Here is a 25,167-nt window from a genome sequence, read left to right as displayed (position 1 = left end):
TGTGACCATATTTGTCCTGGTCAGGGAAAGTGGCCATCACAAATAAGACTCTACAATTCAAGAGGAAAACAAAAGATGAAGGAAGATCCTGGAAAACGTTACACTAGATTGGACCCCAGCTCAAATATGTTTTTAGAGTAGTCAAGAAAACAAGCTCAGATCTCGTACTGAGGATTAATTATTTTTCGTCTCTGTTCCAGTATTTCCTTTATTTTTAAGTAAATAGCAATAGTGTCATGCAGGCTGGTAAATAATTTTTGTGGCATTTGTCTCACACCTGTCATGTACTCCTGACATAATAAGTCCTGCCCCTTTAATGTGCCTATATCCTCAGGTAGCAGATTTGCCAATCATCAAAAGGTGCTCCAGCGCTGTTCATCTTAACGAATAGTCTTCAAACCAGGACACTGGGGCTAACGCTTCCCTGGGACAAGACTAGAAGCACTGCCTGCCTTTGTCTCCGTGTGCTCCTCTGGGCCTTTGACAAGCTGATGGCTACTTTGATGGGTCTGGGATTATCTGGGCAGGGTATTGTTTGGGCTTACCCTCTATAGTTTCTGCTAAATTATTTAAAAGGAAAAAATGCCACATATGGCATTTCCAACATAGAACAAATTTTACTTTAAGTTGTACTTTTCATGGACTTACTCATAGGATCCCAGACAATGTCCCCCTCCTGAAGTTTGTGGGGGTTTTTTGCACATGGATGTTCATGGGGATCTTAGAGTACTTTCATGAATAGATAAATCTTAATGGATCCATCTTAAACCTTATTAGGTAATTTTGGAGGACTAATTTATGAAAGCCTTCTCCAGAGTTTTACTGAGACGAATACAACTCATAGGAATACTTACAAAAACCCACCTCTTCTCATTTACCACCCAAGATCAGAAGTTTTGAGTGTATTGCTTTGTTGTTTCATGTAACAGGGAATTGATCTGCTTAAGCAGATCAGTTCACTAGGCAACTGCCAGCTGACTGTGTTCCGTAGCTAACACATTAAAGGCCACAAGCCTCTTTCTGCAAAGCTCCACAGTCAGGAAAGATGAGGTCTGATAAGTATGGGAAGTCAGGAACTTTCAGAGGCACTGAACAATAAATACCATTAATCTGGAGATTAACAAATACTTTAATCAGCTTTTAATCTCCATGTTTTTAAAGCTGCTTCTTAGAAACTTTAAATCAACTGATGTTTTCCATCATCCTCCTGGTTCAGTATTTGGCAAATCCAAAGGTCTTCTTGTGTAACATGTATGGCTCAAGGTACACTCCGCCCATCTCCTGGCTCAGGTGTTGTGACAGATGGCTGTATCAAAGGTTCAAATTACTAAACCAAGAAATTTAACTCCCCTCAAAATCGCTCCCCATGACTTACGTTTTCTAATCAGTTTTGTCCACTAATACTCTTTCTTTTTTTTTTTTTTTTTCGGTTCCTAAGGGTAAAACATTGTCCAAGGAATAATTGGCCTGACTGAACTCTCTGGCAAAAATACACTGGAAATCTGGGTTTTCTCTATCAAAGTTTCTTTGGATTATTCTGTGATGAGTGAAGTATAGGACTGAAATGAGCTGTCTTTCTATCATGGAAAGCCTATTCCAACACTATGCTATTGCATGAAATACCTCAATATTTTACATGCCATTTTCCCCTTTTTTCCTTCCTTAGGGAATGTCTACTGCTCCAATCCCCCCCTTTTTTTTTTGTCACAAGTAAAAATACCAATTAAACACATTTTCTTAGCTTCAGTCCATAACAGTTTAATACTAAGGGAAGGTAAAGGAAAAACATTAAGGCAGGCTGCTTTTTTTGTTTTGCTAGTGTTGCTGGTTACACTTCAAAAATCAGTAAAGATGCTACTTCATGGTATAGCAATTTTTAGATAACATCAATTTGGTGATGTAGGTAGTGCCAACTGGCTGTGCTTTGGCACAGATCTCATTCAACAAATGGACTGAGAAGGAGCTGTATGATGTCCACTTTTTCAGGTGTTTTTTCTATATTGACAGAGTTTTCCAGAAAAGAGGACATGAATGGAAAAGCAAAAGATTTCTGTGAGCTGAACAAAACTGATGTAAAAATATAGGGTTAGGTCATCCTGTGAGCACTGCAGCATACCTCAGGGACCAGGCGTGAATCCATCAAGGTGGGTAAATGGCAAAGGCATACAGGTATGCAACTGCTGGTCCTCCTGCTCCTCCTGCACAATGAACAGTTTTTCTCCCAATTCCAATACATTAGATCCCATTTTACTGAGAATGATCAGTGGTATAACAAAAAAAATGAAATCCCAGCAGACTGTGTGCTGGAAAGAGCACAATTCCCATAAGGAATATGGTTGTGCCATTTAAACCCCAGCCTGCAGTTCACAATGCTCTATTTTGAAATATTTTGCTTTTAAACTCTGTGTTGTAATTACAGATTTTTTTTTTTTTTTTGGCGTATTTTGATGTTAGTTTAGCCCTATAAGCTAGAATGCAATCACTTTTGTTTTTTTTTTTTTTTCTTATTCGTTAATGTTCAACTTCAGTTAATTTCAAGCGGTTCAAATGAACTAAGGTCTTCGAGTGGAGCTGTGTATTTCTTTATAGTTTCAGAAAGAGTAGTAAATTATTGCTCACAGGGTCAAAAAAACAAACAATCTACCCCCTATTAAAAAGTAATCTCTGTCTCTTTTTCTGCATAGTACTTCACACTGTGAGGAAGCCTGTGTGCGTGACAGAGATTGAAGAATGGAGAAGTCCAGGAAAACATTAGCTGATATCCTAAATGAGGCAATGGTGGCTGCTAACACAATGGATCGTGACAAACTGCTGTTTTCTTACAAGGGGATTCTCTACCCTGCTACTTTTTTGCAGTCCTGAAGTATTCAGAGCCATGGACTCCCTTGAAGCCAGAAGCGATGATATCATTTTGGCAGGATACCCTAAATCTGGTGAATATAGTTTGCTTTCTTCGTAAATAAAGTTATGTAATGACAAATAAGTAGGTTTGTACTAAATATATAAAATATATATTATATGGTATATAATAGTATATATTATGATAGATAATATCATTTAGAAATTTCACAAAATTTTGTAGAACTAATTTTGTTCTCAAAAAGCACAACAAAATTAGTTATGAAGATTTTATATATGGAGTTGTTCAAATGACTAAGACATTTGATTTGTTTTTCTATAGCATGTAAAAGCTTTTGTTATCTTTACCTTTTATAGTTATCAAGTTAAATGCACAAATTTGAGAGCATTAAAATACAGTTCTCATACCAGAGGTAACTAGATCTCCTGATATTGCAGGAGCTTGACATTTATATTTGTAATGTTAATAGCTTTATATTTTTACACAAAATGGAGCTTTTGGTACCTTCACATGCTGTGCTGTATATTCCTTAGTTTTGCTTGTTTGTCTGTTTGTTTTCGTTTTATAGAGGTCAAGAATATCTGAAATTTTTTCAACACTTGAAGTGATCACACTGATCTTTGGCTATCAGAAAATCAAGAGGAGATCTTTGCTAGGGTTGCAAGTTTACTGTACATCTTTGCTCCTTCTTCCTGAAAGCACCCTGTATCGGCTCGTATCAGAGCTACAGGCTTGGATTAGATTGTTTCATACCCATTTTAATGTAGCTGTTTCTCTCCTCCATCAATTGGATTCACTCTGTCTTCCAGTCACAGTTGACAGGATTGTAAGGTTTTTGCTTTTTTATCATATTTTCTTTTTGAAGAAATGTCATGCAACAGAACGCGGTTATTGAGACTGTAGTGAAAAGATGTAGGAACCCCATGTCTAGAAGTCAGGAAATAATAAATTAGAGATGTTTTGAATAAAAATATAGTAAATGTGTATGGGAAATATCACTTTAGAGAATTTTTATTAATTGGGAAAGAAAATGATCACATACAGCACAATTTTCAGATCTAGTTCTGCTCCTGTGTTCAAGTTCAGTGACCCACCGCTCATCCCAAAATAATCCCATGCAGCATGCCAGAAAGCATATATACTATACTGGGTACTGAGGTACAGGTTAGCCACTCCAAATCCCATTATATTTGTCACAATAAAAATGTATAACATTATTGCATGTTTTTCTATTTCAATCATAGGTGGTTCTTCTTCTGTATTAGTTGATTTACAACGTACAAGTTAATTTACAATGTACTGAGCCATTTGAGTTGGAGAAATCTGCTCTTATAAATAATAAAGGTAAAGACCCTGACAGGCGATTGTTCAGATAGTCAAATGTGATTCTATCACATGACAGGAGAAGAAGCAACTCACTTGGTAGTACTATCTACATCTTGGCTTTCCTGGCAACTCCATTTCTATTTATTCTAAAGGTTTTACAAACAATTCTGTATTTTTCCCCTCTCAGGCACAAACTGGCTGGGTCAAATCTTAAATGATCTTGTAGCCATATTTGGAAAGAAAGCGCAGGATAAAGAAAGCAGCATGAATTATGAAGAAATGCAAGAATTCCCCTACCTTGAAATGGGAGATACTGGGAAATATGAGGTGGGCACAGAATACATGTGTAAGTTGTCAAAATGTTGTGCTTCAAATACTGAATATATGCTGTGTGAAATAGTCCAATTTGATAAGAACTCTCCCACTTCTCTGTATGTGGCATCTGGTCAGAATGAATTTCATCTGCGTTGCCATATGCTGAGTGATAAGTGAACACTTCAGAGGGCTTTACAGGAATACATACAGGAGTATCATTCGATACACAACAACTGCAGAAATTCAGAGATATGGCTTGTTTAGTATTTGAGAAGAGTTTAATGAAATTTCAAGTATTGAAATAGTGACTTTTGTCTCTTTTACTAACTCTTCTTCCTTACCCCTTCTCTCTGTCCTTGAGATCCTTCAGCTTTCACATACTGCCAGTCAGAGCTTGAATCTTGCCTTTAGATTTGATCCCTTGTCTAACAGAACGCATTAAATTAATTATCACTGAAGAGAATTAGCAATGGTTAATCTTTTTCCAAGCACCTATTCTCAGGCATTATTGAAAGTTAGAGCTACTCAGAGCAGTCTACTAAGATCCCAGGATAACACTCACAAAAAAAAGTACTTCTATCAACCAATAACTTGATAAGTTCAACAAGACAATATTTTATCATAGGCTGATGAAACGAATACTTGTACTGAATTGTCCACCACTCTCTTCCTTCCAATTCTTAAAGCGGATGAACAAATCACCCTGTCGAAGAGTTATTGTTACTCATCTCCTTCCTGAAAATCTTCCCAGTTCTATTTTCAGAAATAAAGCCAAGGTGAGTGCTGATTTTAAAATCTTGAAAGCAAACGCTCCAATGGATTCCTTTTAAAGCCAATTTAGTATTTTTCTGTAAAATCACTCTTGCTCTTAAGTGTTTAGCCTGGTTTAATTTCTGCCATCCATCTCACTTAATCTCAGTTCATCCTTATTGACACCTTTGTGTCAGTCTTCACAAGCAAGATGGTGGAACAAAGCAGTAAAATGTATTTTGACACAATTTCCTATGGGATGCATCTTTTGGTGTTGTCACAAGTGAAGGCTTCAGCATGTCAAGAATGCGTATTTTTGTGATTTTTCCCCACTACCTAAATGATGAATGATGTTTGTATCAAGCAAAACATACATAGGTTTTGCGTAATTAATTTGATTAATCTGTAAAAGATATTTTAATAATTATATGCAATCATCTTCACAAGGTACTGAAGCAAATTGAAATACTTTATTTTCTGAATTTAGAATGAAATTGCTACTTTTGCAAGTAGTATACGCAATATTAGAAATTGCCATTATAAATTTATAAATTGTAAATTATTGTTTTCCTATTATTATAGTCTGTTATATCTTTCTCTACAAATAAAATACTTAATTTTATTCTAGATATTGTTGCTGATCCGCAATCCAAAAGACGTAGCAACATCTTTTTACCATTTCTCCAATGGCATGTCTCATCTGCCCTCGTATGAGACCTGGGATGATTTCTTCATAGCTTTCATGACAAAGAAAAGTACAGTATATTATGCTGGCTGTGTCAATTATTCAATGCTTTGACTTTGTCTAAGAACTTTGTAATTTGTAAATCAACTTCATTAGGATTTTGGGTTTACGGTGCAAAAGCAGATTAAAGATAGAAAATTAGACCTTTGAACTGAAGTTTACTGTGCCTGTCTTATGCCTGCAGATAAATCCTTATCAAAACTTCACTTTCACAAACTGCTTCAACTTGCACAAATTGGTATTTTTTTGGAAGAAGCAGTTCCTCCTTATCTCTATCTTGGATCTCCTTTACCCTTCCTCTCCAACATCCATGATCTTGTGCCCACACAGACATCTAAACACCTTGCGAAGCTGGACCAGAGGAATGATTTGTTTTAAGTTTAGTGCATTAAATGAGAAAGAAAATAATCCCACTAGTTTAAAATTGCATGAATACTTCAGTCTGGCATGTCACATGTCCAGTTTCTGTCACATGAAGCAGAAGTTAAACAAGGTTTTAAACTGGATAAAAGGAGTCTACAAGATGGTTATAGCTCTTTAGTGGACTCACACTTGTATTAAAATACTAAGAAGTTTACCAAGACGTGTATGTGTGTCAGAACAGCCTGGAGCAAAACCCCATAATTCCCACAGAAGGGTGTAAACTCTGGCATAGACATTATTAATAATGACCATGGCTGAGTGATCAACTTAAGGAGTAAAAATTGGTTTATTTAATAAGGAGCTTGTCTAATTTTCATTTATGCTTCATCTTAGCAATTTTTTGTTTTACTTAGTGCCCTGGGGATGCTACTTTGAGTACCTTTCCAAATGGAACAAATATGCTGATGATGAAAATGTTATGACAATAACTTATGAAGAGCTAAAAGAGGTGAGGTTACCAACAGTTACAAATATTTTGTGCTTCAAAGAGTGTTTGTTCCTAAACCAACTAACCATCATATTCATGTAGTGTATTCAAACTGCTGTATGAGATAGATAGATTATTGCTTTAAGGGAAGGAAAGATGAAATTCAAACTTGAAAGTCTTTAAAAAATTTTGTTTGTGAAAATGATTCTTGTTTTCTCTTTCCTGAATCACTGTAAATCAAAATCCCCAGTATTTTTTGGGGGGAGCTTTACATATTTAACAGTGTAGATTTTGCTCAACTGTAAATCACACACAAACTTTTGTGATCTATGGAATGACAACTCACATCTCCTCTGAAATAATTATGGAGGAGACAAACACTATGTACTACTCCAGTCCTACTGAATTCTATGAATATTCTATATATATAGCCGGCAGAGAGATGTAGGGAAGTGCAAACAACTCAGAAAGCAGTGTAATTTGTTCAAATGTCATGTAGTATGTTACATTCCTCTTTTCAGAATCCAGTCCTGGGCGTGAAAAACATAGCTGCTTTCTTTGGGGTTTCCCTGACTGAGAAAGAGCTTCAGAGTGTGGTAGAGAGGAGCAGCTTTCAGTCAATGAAGAAGAACTCTTTGAAGACCCATGGGAAACACGGTGATGTTTTCTTTCGCAAAGGTAGGAAGCTCCAAGAGATCCGGAGGTAGTGTCACACTCACAAGAACTTGGGCCACCCATCATTTGATTCTTTTTTGTACACATATTAGCATTACAGATTAGTATCAAACAGGTTATCACTGTTATGCTTGAGAAGACTAGTAAAGAAGCACTATTGAGGAAGAGGCCCAGTGAGATTCTGGCAGCAGGTGACTTTGAGAGACCCAAAAACGACTGTCAGGAAGGAGGAACTTTCTGTTGTGTCTGAACTCCTCCCCATCTCTGTTCCAAGAACACTAATTCTTCAGCCATTAGAGGCTTACCTGAGCAGGCAAAACTGAGTGAAACTCAGACTGAGTGACATGAAAACACTTTTTAGAAGAGTGTAGGATCTCCTGAAAGGGCCATAACCAAGCCTATGTTCACACACACAGTGAGCCAAGCATGCAATAATCATGTATACAGAGAAGGGGAAACAAAAGAGAACTACTTTTGCGGTGTGGTTTGGGAGACACTAACATGAGAGGGCCAATCTAGCTATCAGAATCTATTTCTGCATTTTACATTAAAGAAGTCACTGAATAAACACTCAAACTGCCAAGGGAGCAAAACTCCAGCTCTGCCTCCTGCCACATGATTCTTAATCAAGCCTTCATGATCTTCCACCTTTTCAGTCATAACTGACTGGAGTAGAGAGTTGCAGGGAGACAGGATTTTAGGCTGCTTTTTTGAACAGGGTCACCTGAAGAGAAAAACATTCTTTTGCACTATAGCGGTTTCACAGATCTGTAGCTCAAGTGACATCAGAAAATTATGCTGGTGCAAAAATGAGTGAAGCTTTATCTTGAAAAACTGATCAACTCCATTTAGTGTACAATGGAACAAGAATGACGTGTCTGTAGAATAAAAATTAATACAATTTCTTGGTTTTAAAGAGTTTCTTTGCCTCTTTGAAGGTGGTGTAAATGACTGGAAGAATCTTTTCAGTGGAGATCAGAATAAGAAAATGGACAAAGCATTTGAAGAACGTATAAAGGGAACTAAACTGGGAACAAAGTTAAAGTATGAAGTGTACTGTAAAGCCTGAAAATTAATGAAATGTGGTTAGAGCAAGAGCTTCCCAATGCACTCTCAGATCATCTGATTGCCATATACTAGAAAACTAGATAAAATGATCCAAGCACCTTAGAATTACTGTAATAATCATATTGCAGCAGCCTTTACAGTGATAGTGATGAATAGTGGGCTTTTGTTTTAAAGATGAGGTCTTTTGCTTACTTTGGCTATACTCATATGCTGAAGATGACAACTAACCATATTCAGATAAACTTAGCAGCCATGTTTCAGTAGCTGTCACCCGAGAGGAAATGCCCCTTTTCTCTTTCTAGCCAAACCCAGTCTTTCTGGATTACTTATAATTATTTAATACTTAGAATTTTTTAAAAAATATTTCAAATCAGGCAATATCTTCACAGAAAAGGTCACTAGTTAAAATATGGCTTTGACACAACCTTAATGACAAAGGATGTCTTCCTCATGACTTCAGGAAGAACTAGTGGGAAGAGAATGAAGGGGAATAGGGGTCAACATTCTTAGGGATTTTAATGTCACTGAATGCAAAATTTCAAGATGAATTTCAGAATATGTGCTGGTGTTAACATGCAAAATCCACTCTGAGGCACTGCTGTTATAGAATCATAGAACAACCCAGGTTAGAAGGAATTTTGAACGATCATCGAGTCCAACCTTCAATGGGAAAGGGGCCTAGATGAGATTATTGCATTTTGAAAACCTCCAGTGATGAGGACTTTACCACATTCCTGGGAAAGAATTTATTTCTTATATCAAGACGAAACCTCTCCAGGTGCACAACTTGTATCCACTGCCCTTTGTCTACTCCATGTGGCTCCCTGTGAGTAGAGACCCACTGTCCTCTTTGTAGCTGCCTGTTAAGTATTGGAATACTCTAATGAGCCTTATCATCTTTGTGGCCCTCCTGTGGACCCCTTCCAAACTGTCTGAGTCTTTCCTGAATTGTGGTAACCAGAACTGGACACAGTACTCCAGGTGCGACCTGAGAAGGGCAGAGTTATAGAATCATAGAATCATTTAGATGGGAAAAAAAACTTTGAGATCATCAAGAAAAACAGTTAGCCTAGCACTGACAAGTCCACCACTAAACCATGTCCCTAACCACCGCTTCTACACAGCTTTTAAATACCTCCAGGGATGATGACACAACCATTTCCCTGGGCAGCCTGTGCCAGTGCTTGACAACCCTTCTGGTGAAGAAATGTTTCCTAATATTCAATCTAGGACACCTGGTCCAACTTGAGGCCATTTCCTCTTGTCCTATTGCTTGTTACATGGAAGAAGAGACAGACACCCACCTTGTGACAACCTCATTTCAGGTAGTTGTAGAGAGTGATAAGGTCTCTCCAGAGCAACTGTTTCTCCAGGCTAAACAACCCCAGTTCCCTCAGTTGCTCCTCATAAGACTTGTACTCCAGGCCCTTCATCAGCTTTGTTGCCCTTCTCTGGACCCGCTCCAACACCTCAATGTCTTTCTTGTAGTGGTAGTCCCAAAACCCAAACACGGTACTCAAGGTGCGGTGTTACCAGTTCCAAGTACAGGGGGATGATCACTTTCCTAGTCCTTCTGGCCAAGCTATGTATGATACAAGCCAAGAGGCTCTTGGCCTTCTTGGCCACCTGGACACAAGCTGGCTCATATTCAGGCAGCTGTTGACCCAGGTCCTTTTCCTCTGAGCAGATTTCCAGCCACTCTTCTCCAAGCCTGTACTGTTAGATGGGGTTGTTGTTGTGACTCAGGTGCAGGACCTTGTACCGAGCTGTGTTGAATATCATATGGTTGCCCTCAGCCTATTGATCCAGCCTGTCCAAATCTCTATGTAGAGCCTTCCTACCCTCCAGCAGATCAACACTTTTACCCAGATTGGTGTCATCTGCAAAGTTACTGAGGGTGAACTTGACCTCCCCATCCAGACTGTTGATAAAGATATTAAAGGGAACTGGCCCCCGCACTGAGCGCTGGGGAACACGACTTGTGACTGACCACCAACTGGATTTAACTCCACTCACCACCACTCCTTGGGCTCAGCCATCCAGCCAGTCTTGCCCAGCAAACAGGACATGCATCCAAGCCACGAGCAGCCAGTTTCTCCAGAAGAATGCTGTGGGAAAGGTGCCAAAGACTTTACTAAAGCCTACGTAAACAGCATCCACAGCCTTTCCCTCATCCACTAAGCAGACTACCTTGTCATGGAAGGAGATCAGGTTAGTCAAGAAGGACCTGGCTTTCATAAACCCATGCTGATTAGGCCTAATTGCCTGGTTGTCCTGTATGTGCCACCTGATGGCACTCCAGATGATCTGCTCCATAACCTTCCCCAGCACAGAGGTCAGACTGACAGCCCTGTAGTTCCCCAGATCCTCCTCCTAGCCCTTCTGTAGATGGTATTACGTTTACAAACTTCCAGTCAGCTGGGACCTCACCAGTTATTCAGGACTGCTGATGCATGATTGAAAGTGGCTTAGTGAGCACTTCTGCCAGTTCCCTCAGTACACTTGGGTGGATTCTATCTGGTGGTGTAGCAGATCACTAACCATTTCCCCTTGGATTACAGGAGCTTTATTCTGCTCCCTGTCCCTGTCTTCCACCTCAGGCGGCTGTGTACCCAGAGAAAACCTGGTCTTACTATTAAAGACTGAGGCAAAGAAAGCATTAAATACCTCATCCTTATCCTTTGTCACTCTGTTTTCCCTTATATCCAATACAGGATGGAGATTCTCCTTAGCCCTCCTTTTGTTGCTAATGTATTCATAGAAACATTTTTTATTGTCTTTTACGGCAGTAGCAGGATTAAATTCTAGCTGGGCTTTAGCCTTCTAATTTTCTTCCTGCATAACCCCATTACATCCTTGTAGTCCTTCTGAGTTACCTGCTCCTTCTTCCAAAGGCCATAAACTCTCCTTTTTTTCCTGAGTTCCAGCCAAAGCTGGAGACAGCTTGCTTCTATGCTTTTAAGATTTCCTTCTCGAAGAATGTGCAGCCTTCCTGGACTCTTGCCCTTCAGGACTGCCTCTCAAGGAACTCAGTCAACCAGGCTTCTAAACAGGTCAAAGTCTGCCCTCTGGAAGTCCAGGGTGGCAATTCTGCTGAGCCCCTTCCTTACTTCTCCAAGAATCCCGGGAATAGAATGCTCTCTTATTATATATAACCATGAATAATTCTCTCTTTGTATCATAAAAGTCTCAGATAATTTTCTTTTTAATATCAAATAAATTTTACTTGTTCCACTAAAGACCATGTTTCTGCCTGTATAAAGGTTAGTTCAAAAGCAAAATCATGAAGTTAATGTCTTTTTCTTGTGTTTGAAGAGACTTCTTAATCTATACTACTTGCTACTTCTAATAACCGCTTTTATGTTTTCCATGCTCCAGCCATAAAACAGGAAAAGGAAATGTAGTGAATACCGAAGATGTTTCCCACCATTAATGCCAGCAGAGTGCTCTTATCACAAAACTACAGTTATTGTTCCTTGCACTCATTCTTGATTTAAGTATGTACCTATAGTTAAGCTTTACCTTAAATTAATACTTACACACAAAAAGACATTACTTTTCATAACTGGAAATTCTCTGAAACTGAAGGTGTCAAAATTTGCTGAAACTGGCTTTATTGGAAAATGGGCTTGTCAACGGTAATGGTGTGAGATATTACTATATTCGGGTATTTTGTATTGGCATTGGTATTTGGCCCTATGAACACAGCATTTTAGACCTGTCCAGAAACAAATGGCACTTCAGCCACCTGTTCTGGAAAATATCAAGATAAGATTCTTTAAGTAGAGTTGAATTACAAATAGAAAAAAAACCCCACACCCAATTTATAGATACATCACCTAAGCAGATAAGAAGTAAAACCAGAAGATACACTAGGAAAGAATAAAGTATTCAATGACTTTTTGCTTCATTCTTCTAAAGCTGGTTAATTCTGCCTGGACACGTAGACATGCAGAGTTTTGCATAGAAATAATACTTAAAATATTTGGAAAAAAATCAATGGATTCAAAGCAGATTGTGTGAAAGTCCTGGCACAAGACATCTTTGAACAACTTGAAATTATCTGGTACCCATAAAGGTACCAAATGCATGGAAGAGGACATATATAAATTTAAAAAATAAATATGTAGCGGTTTAAGCCAGTTGGCAAAACAGCCACTCAGTTTCAACTCCCCCCCCACCTCCCGGAGGGATGGGGAGGAGAATCGAAAGAATGTAACTCCCACGGGTTGAGATAAGAACAGTCCAGTAACTAAGGTATAACACAAATCACTACTGCTGCCACCAATAATTATAATGATAAGAGAAATAACAAGGGAAGAGAATACAATACCACCCGCCGAAAACGAGCCTGACCGAGCAGAGGGTGCCCTTCCTGGTAACTTCCAGTTACCTCCCGGGCATGACGTGCTGTGGTATGGAATACCTCTTTGGCTAGTTTGGGTCAGGTGTCCTGTCCCTGCTTCCTCCCGGCTTCCCCTCCTCCCTGGCAGAGCATGAGACTCACAAAATCCTTGGTCAGACTAAACAGTCTGACCAGTAACTGAAAACATCGGTTTTATCAGTGCTGTCCCCAGGCCGAAAATCAAAATCACAGCACTGCACCAGCTACTAAGAAGGAGAAAAAGTGACTGCTACTGCTGAACCCAGGACAAAATAATAAATTTAAAAACTTGAGAAAAAAGAATCAAAATTAAGCAGTCAGCTTAACTTGATAGCTGGAAGTTTACTAGCAAAAATGATTAAGTAACCAACCAACAAACAAGTATAAACTATGTCAAAGCTGTTTGTGTTCTTTCTTTAAAAGAAAACCTAACTCTTGAATAAACCATAGACAGAAGATACAATAGATGACAGCATCAGAAAGGTTCTGAAATTATATGACAACATATAATCTAGATCAACAAATTTCTGGCTTCATATGTGGAGATGGCAATTTATGAATGTGATATTTAATGAAATTAAGGTACTGAAAGTAGATTTGTCTTCCTAGAAACTCATGCAACAATGATAAAAGACGCCTAGAAGCAAGGTCATCAGCAGCAATACTTTCAGGAATATCTGCTTCTTTACATGGCTATTGTGAACTTGGTTTCAATAGTGTGCTCATGATCAAACTGCATATACTGGTGACAACAAAATTGGGAGGGCAATTAAACCAATATCTGTTAGTGGTGAACATGGAGTTAGGTAAAGGTAAGTGTAAACCGCTACATTTAGAAAAGAGAAACCTGAGGCACAAGTAGTTAATGGGGGAAAACCAACCAAACAGCAGCTGGCTGCAGCAAAGACCCTATGTCACTATCGTTAGTCTCCAGTCCTGTAATTTCAAAAGGAGTCAACAGAGTACAGAGTTAATCAGTGACCTGTACTTTCATTCCTGAGTAAACACCCTACCTGCTTTGCTAATATGTTGCATAAATGTTTTCTGCATTGGAAAAGCAGCTAGTATCTGTTTCTTTGGGAAGAGTTCCACAAGGAAGCAAACATGAGCAGAAATAGGGGGAGAGTCATCAAAATAGTGGACAACTCTCCTTTGCAGTGTGAAAAGACTCCCCCAGAGAGCATACTGTTTGCTATAGTGGTATTCTACACTTCTACACTTACTAGCCCAGAAACTTTGGAAGCTCTGAAATCTTTTGAAACCTGGAGCAACGACATGATTGTAGCAGGCTATCCTGAAACAGGTGAGTGTTGTTTTCTTGATAAGTAGTAAAGTACACAATGCTGAAATCCAGAAGATTGTGTCATTATTTTACACTCCAGTAATACATGAGAAAATCTTATGGTGGCATCAAACTTCACAAAATCATGAACTTAAGTTGTAAGGCATCAGATAATACAACCTCTTTCTCAAAGCAGGGAATGACCTAACCTTCTAAGTCAGGTTTTGTGTCTCAAGGTTTTGTCCAGAAAAGTTTTAAAACTTTGAGGGTGGAAATTCACCACCCACTGGAAATCTTTTGCAGTGTTTTCCCGCAGTAGTGTGGGGTTGGTTTGTTCATTTGCTATTTACGTCTATGCAGACACCCCTTTGTCATGATTTGTAATACGCCCCTTTTGTAATTTCCTGGCTGGTAAGTCTAGTAGTGAAAGATTGCAGTGATATTCCACCTTGCCTTACTTTTTTTTTCTTCAACCTAAGAAAACCTAGTCTTTCTACCTCTCTATGCATTACATTTGCTCCAGCTCCCAGTGATTTCATAGAAATTCAGCAAGACTCCCTCCGGATTCTCAAAATTGCTTGTGCTTCAGTGCAGGAACTACACAGTTCAGTCAGTGAACTCACCAGTGTTGGGTAAAGCAGGATAATTACAACCCTTGATATTCTGAACACTCTTGCTAATAAAGGAAAGTCCAGAGGAGGGCCATGAGGATGTTCAGGGGACTGGAGCACCTCCCATATGAAGACAGGCTGAGAAAGCTGGAGCTGTTCAGCCTGGAGAAGAGAAGGCTGAGTGGAGACCTCATGGCAGCCTTCCAGTATCTGAAGGGGGCCTATAAGGATGCTGGGGAGGGACTATTCATTACGGACTGTAGTGATAGGCCAAGGGGCAACGGGTTAAAACTTAAACAGGGGAAGTTTAGATAGGATATAAGGAAGAAGTTCCTTACTGTTAGGGTGGTGAGGCACTGGAATGGGTTGCCCAAGGAAGTTGTGAATGCTCCATCCCTGGCAGTGTTCAAGGCCAGGTTGAACAGGGCCTTGGGTGACATGGTTTAGAGTGAGGTGTCCCTGCCCATGGCAGGGGGGTTGGAACTAGATGATCTCAAGGTCCTTTCCAACCCTAACTTTTCTATGATTCTATGTTGTTACCCTACTCACTGCTATGGCAATACAGGGAATATACCCTGCTAATGAGGGCAAGAGAACTGCTATTTCCATAGACTTACTGCATTGCAGAATGCAGTTGATTCCCTTGTATCTAAATGTAGGGAAAGACATGAATGCCACCAGAACTCTTAGATTATTTCCTTTTTTTTCGCTATGGGCATATATGCACCAAATCACCAGATTTTTTTCCATATTCACTTTAGAGTAATATCTTAATAGGTCATTTGCAGAAAATCATAGAATCATGGAATCATAGACTGGTTTGTGTTGGAAAGCACCTTAAGATCATCTAGTTCCAACCCCAAGTTTTTCTTGTGCCTTAGCATGGTTTCCAGAAGAATCTGCTCCAAGATTTTGCCAGGCACAGAGGTGAGACTGACTCATCTGTAGTTTCCCAGGTTTTCCATTTTCCCCTTCTTGAAAATGGGGGTTATATTACCCTTTTCCAGCCATCAGGAACTTTACCTGACTGCCATGATTTTTCAAATACAATGGACAGTGGCTTAGCAGCTTCATTCTCCAGCTCTTTCAGGACTCATGATTGGATTTCACCCGGCCCCATGGGCTTGTCCATATTCAGGTTCTTAAAATAATCTCCAACCTGATCCTTTCCTACAGTGGGCTTAAGGTCTTCATTCTCACAGTCCCTGCCCCTGCCTTCCAAGATTTGGGTGGCGTGGTCAGATCATTTGCCTGTGAAGACTGAGGCAAAGAAGTCATTGAGAACCTCAGCCTTCTCCAAATCCAGGGTAGCCAATTCTCTCATTAGCTTCTGGAAAGGGCTCACATTATCCCTAGTCTGTCTTTTGTTTGCGATATACCTATAGAAGCCCTTCCTGTTATCTTTGACATCCTTAGCCAGACTTAATTCTAATTGGGCCTTAGCTTTACTGACCAGATCCCTAGCTTTCTGAACAATGTTCCTGGATTCTTCCCAGGCCACCTGTCGTCACTTCACCTAAGCTTCCTTTTTCCATCTGAAAATGAGGAATTATTGATCCTTATTCCTTTGTGTGCAGTCTGTAGGGCTGTGCACAGGCAGAAGTGGTTTAAAGTTACAAGGATTCACCTCATAAGCACTAGACCCAGTGGCTTTTATCAGTAAGATCTTTTTTCAGGATGCCCTGTCCTGCAGCCTGTCTCATGTGAGATGGTTCTCTGTGGCAGAGGCTGGTAGAAGCCTACACCACCAGTGTGTCCCTGTGGGTTTTCCAAGGGATAAAACACTTCTTCTCTGGGCTCACCTTTTCATATTACCCATAATTCCTGAAAATGCACGTCACTGAATAAGCTACTTTTGTCCTGCCACATTACTTCCCACTTGCTTTAAAGAAGATGAAGAAACTGCCTTGAAGAAGAATTATAAAAATCCATCTGCCACCTCATCTCCTTCCACCGTCCACGCTCAAAAGCAAGGCCAAGGTGAGTCTTTTCATTGCATTGCACTGCAAAAGGTTTTTCACCCCAAATTAGCTTTCCTGTGTCTAAGTGAGATGTGTTTTCTGCACTTTCACCTGGGCTGGTCAATGCATAGGCACATTTCCAAGGTTGAAGAGGCAGACTGCTATGTGAGGCTCTCATCCTCCCCTAGTAGCAGCTTTTCTAACATAAGAGGTGGGCTGCATGTCACTGTCCCTTCTGATCTCCCTCAGAAAGACGCTTACAGGTTTGCATCAGAAAATGCAGCAAGGCAAGCAGTTATTCTGTTTGCTTTAACTTGTCTCCAAGATCACAGTACCTGTGGAAAGCCGATTACAGGCTGAGGCTAAGATCGTCTTTAATGGGAATTGCTGCAGAAAGAAGCAAGGGTACACACATAGCCTGATTGTGGCTCTCCTGTTCAGTAGCCCACGAGCCCATTTCTCAGAAATGGAACTAGCTCAGAAGTATGTCCCAAGGGCATCACTGAAAACCTTCTTGTTTTCAGCCTGAAGTTCACATTAGCAGCAAGTGGCCTGTGAATGCTCTGATTTCTTACTCAAGAAAAGGAATTAGACCAGCATTGTATGGTCTGGTGTGTGTTAGTGCACAAGGAAGTTTGCAGACAACACCAAGCTGGGCAGAAGTATTTATCTGCTAGAGGGTAGGAAGGCTTTACAGAGAGATCTGGACAGGCAGCATCAATGGGCTGAAACCACCTGTATGAGTTTCAACAAGGCCCAGTGCCAGGTCCTGCTCATGGGTCACCACAGCTCCATGCAACTACAGGCCTGGGGAAGAGTGGCTGGAAGGATGCCCAGAAGAAAAGGACCTGGGAATGCTGGTCAACAGCTGCCTGAATATGAGCCAGCTTGTGTCCAGGTGGCCAAGAAGGCCAAGAACATGCTGGCTTGTAACAGAAATAGTGTGGCCAGAAGGATTAGGGATGTGATTTCCCTGTACTTGGCACAGGTGACATCGCACCTTGAATTCTACGTTCAGTTTTGGGCCCCTCACTACAAGACAGACATTGAGGTGCTGGAGCAGGTCTTGAGAAGGACAACAAAGCTTGTGAAGGGCCTGAAGCACAAGTCTTATGAGGAGCAACTGAGGGATCTGGGGTTGATTAGCCTGGAGAAAAGGAGGCTCAGGGGAGATCTTAGCACTCTCTACAGCTACTTGAAAGGAGGTTGTATCGAGTTGCGTGCCAGTTTCTTTTCTCATGTAAAAAACAATAGGACTAGAGGAAATGGCCTCAAGTTGCACCAGGGGTTCTAGATTGGATATTAGGAAACATTTCTTTACCAGAAGGGTTGTCAAGAACTGGCACAGGCTGCCCAGGGAAGTGGTTGTATCACCATCCCTGGAGGTATTTAAAAGTTGTGTAGAAGTGGTGGTTAGGGACATGGTTTAGTGGTAGCCTTGTCAGGGCTAGACTACGGATTGGACTTGATCTCAAAGGTTTTTTCCAATCTAAACGATTCTATGACTCTATGATTCTGTGTGATGTGTTGAAAAGATGATATTTTTGTCAGTCACCAAATCAGAACCATATCATGTGCATTCTTCCTCTAGGTTCTAGTGCTACTTCAGAACCCCAAAGACAAAGCTGTCTCCTATTATAACTTCTACAACAACATGCTAGTGCTGCCGTCCTTTGCCTCCTGGGATGAGTACTTTGCAGCCTTCATGAAGGGAGAATGTAATTTGTCCTGCATCCTCTGGCATTCCTCCTTATATGAGGGGCCTACGCAAGACACTGTGCATGACAATCTTACTCCAACACACCTTTCAAGGCATTCTGAGGACAGGTAGAAAGGCCCATGTTATGGCAGAATCAGGGAGTACCAGAGAAAGAGTTTCTTTTGTCTCTAAATCAGAACGGGAAGATACCACTAGAAAGCTTCAGCCTGACTTCCATTCCCACAACAAAGTTTGTGGTTCGGTGCTACCTAGTGGCCAGAGGTGCGGGATGCTGTATTGACTTCAGCCAAAGAACGGACATGTTGAGCTCATCACTACTTCATCCTCCTGATGGCAAATTTAGAGAGCTGTCTGGACTGACTCCTTTGATTTGATAAGGGCCTGTTTTGGGGAATATTCTACACAGCTTTGTCTCTTCGTCTGAAGTGACCTGGGGATCCTATTTTGACCATTTAGTGAAATGGAAAAAATGCATCGACCATGACAGCATCATGATGGTAAGCTACAAGTAACTCAAAGAGGTGCGGCATCTCACCCAGCTCTTCCTTGACGAATGCACCGTGCACCCCTCCTGATACATATGACTGTGGGGAAGAAGAAACACTTGGATCAATCCTGTCTGCCCCTTCAGCCTTTCTGAGCTACTTGTTTATGTCTGGGAGAGGCTCATTGGGGTTAGGAGGAGGGTCGACTGTCACTTTATGGAAGGAGTCATATCTGGCACAGGTACAGTTGCTTTTGGGAGAAAAGAAAAGACCTTGAAGCTGAGGCCACCATGTGTGGGTTCCCTCTCTGACAGAGCTCCTACAATCCCTTGGCGACAGTGTGGGAGACAACCTCCTCTACTAGGCTTCCCACCTGCTGGTGGTTTTGTGCCACAGCCACAGGGTCAAGTATTTAGGTTTCACCTCTGCTATGTTCCTTTGGCCAGAACCAGGTACTGGGAATGAAAAAGATTTCTGCCTTCTTTGGATTCTCTCTGTGTGAGGAAGACTTTTGCAGAATTGCCAAGAAAACTAGTTTCCAAGCTATGAAAGAAAAATCCAAGGAAATGCATGGAAAGTCTGGGGACATCCTCTTCCAGAAGGGTAGGTCTCTACAAATGGAGAATCAACCTTTTAAAGTAGAACCACAGAAAGAATTCTGAGTAGGTTTCCTCACTTAGCCATGAAGTCACTGGGCTGTCTAGGAAGAAAAGGTGTGGGTACATTCTCCCCTGTTGCATCCTGTATAATAAGCTTCTGCCATTGGTGGGATTTGGGGACTGTGTGAAAATGTACCACAGTGCCGGGCTTAAGGTCCTCAGCCATTGCTTCCATGTTGCTCTATTTCCCTGTAGCACTCCTATTTAGGTAGGCAAGTGAGGTGTGAAAGTGGGGCAAACACTGGCGTAGGTTATGCTAACAATTATATGTCAGATCTGCTTGGGCTGGATGGTTATTCTTTACAGTGAGGTTGTGGTGTGGCTGCTGCCTGGTGGTAAAATGATGAGGCTGATCCTGGATCACAGTTCCAGGCTGCAAGTATCATTTCATGAACTTCCCCTTTGGGAAGAGGTGTGCTAATGAGGCAAGCGACTCTCGAGCCTCAAGGAAATACGTTGTTTACTACTGAGCTGGCCTCACAGGCACCTTCTTGTTATGTACTCTATGACAGCTGATGAACAGTCTTGATACGGTTAACTCTTAACGGATGTGTTAGTGGTGGCCCCAGAGATGGTCAGACCTGGAGCCAGGGTCAGTGCTCTGACAGCCCAGCTTCTCTGCATAGCATCAAGAGTCTTGAGTTTCTAAGTACTGTGGGCATGGGCTTGCTTTAATCCCTTTTCTTCACCACTCCTTGAAGGAAGACTCTACCACCTACCCCACAACCCTAAACAGCTTCCCCCTTCAGAAGGAGGCATTCATGAATGAGATTTTCCCTGTGGCAAAACCAGGTTCCTCTCTCTTCCATGTATAAAAGCTTCATGAAACCACCTCAGAAACCCCCTGTGGGAAGGGAAGGCATGAGGCAGCCCACCAGCAATGTTCTCTGTGGCCTGCCTGCAGTTTTCACTTCTCATCTATGCTGCCTTGCAGCAATCAGACCTCTCTGAGGCATAGATTAGATCCTTCCTGCCTCATGTGGGCAAAGATTCTGCCCCATTGCTGCCTAGGTATTATTTTCTCTTAGGAGTGACTGCCCCCAGTTTTTGGTACTTCTTGTTGTACTCAGGTGTTGTTGGAAGCTGGAGAGACCTCTTCTTTAAAGCTCAGAATGAAGAAATGGACCAAAAATTTGAAGACTCCTTAGAAGGACAAAGCTGGCAGCAAGGATGAAATATGACATGTACTGCAAGGCTTGAAAATAAGCAGATGAGCTGCATGACAGCAAGTCATGGTCCAAAGATGATTCTCCAAAGGTGGACTGTCCCCATGTTTCCTTTCCATGAGAAAAGCAAGAAACCCTTCAGAGATCTACCTGGAACCTCCAAGTATTTGGGTTGTAATTCTTAAAGATGTGCTTAGCTCGATGCACTCAAATAAAATGTGTGAATGCCTCAAGTGACTGCCTGGCATCCTTCCAGGAGGGACACAGTGCACATGCATCGTAGCACCAGTCTAGTGATGTCCCTGTGCTGCTTCAGATGGTCGATGAGGCCCCTGAAGTGTTCAATAGTGAAGCAGAGGGACCAACACAGGGCTCCTCCTCCTGGCACACAATGATCTTGACACGGTTTCATTGTGGGTCTGAGCCCCCAAAATGTCTGTGTACTGGGTTTAGATCTACCATGGCTACCCTGGTATTGACATTGTGCAGTGAGGTCAGAAAGGCCTTTGACACATTGGCAAACTCCTTCCTTTGATGCAGGGTGGAACTTCTGGAGCTCTTACTGCCATGAACTCTTAAGTAATGAACAGCTACATGTTTCCTGGAGTGTTTGCTCCCATTGGCCCCTTTGGGAACAATTAGGTAAGTGACAAGTGGGAAAAACTACAACTTCTGGATGGAAGGATCAGGGAAAAGATGACCCTTGATGACGCTATTCCTGAATTATTAAAGCTGCGTCCATTTATGCTACATAGGTATCATTTCCACAGCCTTCTTGCTGGTGTAAATGTTCTTGCTGCCTGAACATGCTGCATGACCTCTTGTCACAACCGCTCTTGAAATACAGAAAAGATAAGGAAGTGCTGAGTCTGTCTGCAAAGGGAATTCAGTTCTTTGGAAGAGTGGTTCCTCTGTCATATTCCCAGACAGGTATAGGACTCTCACACCCGACTAAGATTAAAAATTCAGCAACTTGCAATCAAAAATGTAAGTAACAAAGCTGAGAAACCGGGAGCCCCTCAGGGCTCCCCTCACCCTGCTCATGGCCCAAGACCCCATGTTGGTCCCTGGGGCCATCAGCCCCTGCCTCAGCAATGCTGCAGCAGGTTGGTCACCAGCTCCTCACAGCCTGCCCTGTCTGGCCACAGGTCCTGCCAAGCCTGACCCATCTGTGAGCCCACGTCATAGCCATCCTCAGCCCACCACCTTCTCTGTGGAGGTGTCTGATACCCAGGGCTGGGGCTATGCCAGTGCCCCTCACTGCCCTGCTGCTGGCTGGGGTGGTGGGACAGGCGCTGGCTTCCAGGCCCTGTCTCATATCTCCCTGACATGAGTAATAAGGGATGTTGAGGATTTGGTTCTGATGACCACTCACAGCCTGCTTCTCAGTCAGGGTTTCTGAGCTTCTGTGCAAGAGCTGCCCATGTGAAATTGCTCTGCATGAAGAAAGGTGTGTTTGTTTGAACCTGTTCTTGCCCAGAAGAGTAGGACTTCATCTAACTCTGGGCTTCCATTGATGAAAAGAGACAAGCCACCATGCCCCATAATTTTGTAATTAACATTTTAATCTATTCCTTAACACACTCCCTTTACTACTTCCTACATGGTGATATCAAAAGCAAGGAGTTAAACAGGTAACATGCCTGACCAGAAATGGGGAAACAGTCACTGAAATATTCAAAAGACCTTTTCTAAGATGAAAAGATGGCATCTCCAGATTTTTTTTTTTTTTTCCTGCAAAGGCATTTTGTATCCTACGGGCTCTTAGCTCAGACACTTTGGAAGCTCTGAAATCCTCTGAAACTAGGAGTGATGATGTGATTTTCACCATCTTTCCTAAAACTGCTGAGGCTTTCTTCCTTGATGAAGAAGCCTCTGCTGCAGTTCAGATGTGTGCGACTGCACGTAACACAGCAATAATGCCCATGACAGGTTAAGGATGACTTCAGCCTGCTGTGGAGGCACAGCAGCAGGGGCTGTTCCATGGAGGAGGCCAGGAGGACTGGTGTTTCCATAGACTTCCTCCGCAGCAGGACACGTTATTCCTGGGTGCTGGGTGGAGGTACAGGCCCACCTGCCACCCAGATTCGTGGACCTTTTGCCCTTCTCTTCCCATGCATTTTAATCCCAGAATTTGGAATAACTGGATACCTTCATGTTTTCCCCTAACCACTTAGAGAAATATCTTGACAGATCACTTGAAGAAAAAAAAGGAGGAGGTGATATTTGATCTGCATTACATCTTTATGCTCAACTTGCCTTCATTTTTTTTCTCAGAGAGGAAAGGTGTTAAATTGTCAGGTCTCATGTAAATATCAAAAGAATTTAAGATATCATTTGACTTTCACACTGTAACATCTCAAAATTCCAGCCATTCTTAAAAGAATTGTGTTAGAAAATGTTTTATGTGACTTATTTTCAATGCAATGTGTCCAAGATTCAACCCACTTAATTAGGTGGTGAATGATGAGTAAACTGTGAGAGATGCAGCCTAACTTTCAGCTTGACAGCAGGAAAGGATTTCTGGCTTATAAAACAACATTTCTCACAGAAATTACAGCAATATGACTTGGAGAGATGAACACAGACTCTCCTGCTGGTTAAAAGGCTGAAACTGGATTTGGTCATTAGAAGGTGATTGCACAGTTACACCTCTGAAAAGCAGTAAAAATCCTGAATATGACCTAAATTACTTTAAGCTGTGAAGACTGTTACTTCTGACTGGCTCCTCCAATTTTTCTTGCTTTCATTTCAGAAATTGATGAATTATATTTCCTTCTGATTGAGTGGTCATTCCAGGCTGGTTTACATTTGTTTCTATAAACTCATCAATCTTTTCTGACTTGTGATATCTTATAATTTTGAACTGATGCTACCTAACCCTACTTAAAGGATTTCCTTCTCCAGACTCTCAGTCTGTGTATGCTTATGGTTGTACAGGCTGGAAATACTGGCTATAATAAAACTGCCCCTTCCTAAGACACACAGCTCTTAGTATTTTTTCTTGGGGTATTTTTTTTTAGCTCTATCATTAGTCCAATGAACTTAACATTTCCAGTAAAATATTTATTTGTATTTGTTTACAATCCCATTAGAGAATTAAAAAATTCTCTTCCAGAAGAACAATATCAACCTCATGTTCTACCCTACTTGTGCTTTTTCAATGCAAGGCTAAGCTGAATCTTCCTTTTTATTTAACCTGAAAGTGTTGTCATGAATAGCATTTTCATACAGATTAGTTTTTCATTTTCTACAAGAAGTCTCTTCTGAAATTGTATGTAGGCTTTAATTATATATCTCCGAATGTGAAGTGCTGTTTACAGAGACTGTGGACACATTTTCTCTTGCAGCTGCAGCTATAATGGCTCCATAGCTTATTGCTGCCTCCAGCTTATCGCTGCTTCCAGCTTATCGCTGCCAAAGACAACTGCTCCCTCAAATTTCTTTGGGGAGCTGCTCCCTGGCCTCTTTCAACCCCAATAATCCAAACTAGGATCTCTTTAAACTAACTCTGAAAAGACCTTTAGTTGTCCAAAGCTTAGAGGTGTCTACCTAGATATACCATGTCACTTTACAGTGGACACACCATAATCACCCAGAAGGCTGCAAACTCCTAAAGGTTACATTTAAGTTTAGCTAATCAACATTTAAAATATGGAAACTCAGTTTCTTCTAAGTGAGAACAAAATATAACAGACCTTTTAAGCCGTTCTGCTTTCTCCTCATAGTTTTTTGTCCCAGTTCAACAACATTTAATGGCATTTTGGGTTGCAGCAGGCTCCAGACAGGCTGAATATTCCTGAGAAATTTGAGCTAGTGGCTGCCCCAAAGGCTAGGCTTACTTCCCTCTTCTGACTGTAGTTGTCTGCTCCTTCTTTTGCATGAGCTCTTGTGTCTATCTGACAGCCCCAGCTTTTTGAAGCAGCATGAAACACTCACTTTTGGTGGCAGCAAGCTGTCAGATTGTTCCAGCTATCTTGCGCAAACCTCACCCCCGGTGCCTCTGGGTCTCCAAGAAAGAATTCTTCTGTTGCTTCAGAAGCTTTGCTCCATCATTTTCAGCTTCTTTCAGGCATCTCCTAATATCTGCCCTTGCTGCAGGCTTCCTGCCTGCTGGGTCATGCACCCACACTCCAGATGGCTTTCCCAGCCCAGGGCTCTCTTTCACCCAGAGTACAGCAGGCACAGCAAGGCAAACAAGCAACCCAGCCACTGAATGTGAACAGGGCAGGCACAACATTGTGTGCATGCGTCTCTTAGTATCCCCCTGCTATGCAAAAAACATTTCTTCCATCTTACTTGTCCATAGT

The 25,167-nt window shown here is 41.4% G+C and overlaps 1 protein-coding gene and 1 pseudogene across 2 annotated transcripts; both read left to right on the top strand.

Moving 5' to 3' along the window:
• Positions 1 to 1,279: 1,279 nt before the first annotated feature.
• On the top strand, positions 1,280 to 8,590 carry LOC308219963 (sulfotransferase 6B1-like; the record flags this gene model as incomplete). Its single annotated transcript, XM_080615627.1, is given in 8 exon segments — positions 1,280 to 2,847; positions 2,849 to 2,933; positions 4,374 to 4,513; positions 5,188 to 5,277; positions 5,880 to 6,006; positions 6,773 to 6,867; positions 7,368 to 7,524; positions 8,460 to 8,590. Coding segments are annotated over 8 exon segments (942 nt in total). The 5' UTR covers positions 1,280 to 2,730.
• A 5,487-nt stretch (positions 8,591 to 14,077) lies between these two features.
• LOC308220085 (sulfotransferase 6B1-like) lies at positions 14,078 to 20,891 on the top strand (annotated as a pseudogene). The gene is made up of 6 exons: positions 14,078 to 14,276; positions 16,716 to 16,846; positions 18,419 to 18,545; positions 18,974 to 19,068; positions 19,479 to 19,635; positions 20,762 to 20,891. The product of its transcript is annotated as a sulfotransferase 6B1-like (transcript).
• Positions 20,892 to 25,167: the final 4,276 nt, after the last annotated feature.

Source organism: Psittacula echo, assembly GCF_963264785.1.
Source record: "Psittacula echo genome assembly, chromosome: 4".
Classification (NCBI taxonomy): domain Eukaryota; kingdom Metazoa; phylum Chordata; class Aves; order Psittaciformes; family Psittacidae; genus Psittacula; species Psittacula echo.
The sequence above is the reverse complement of the archived record's forward strand: the minus strand, read 5'-3'. Positions and strand labels throughout refer to the sequence as shown.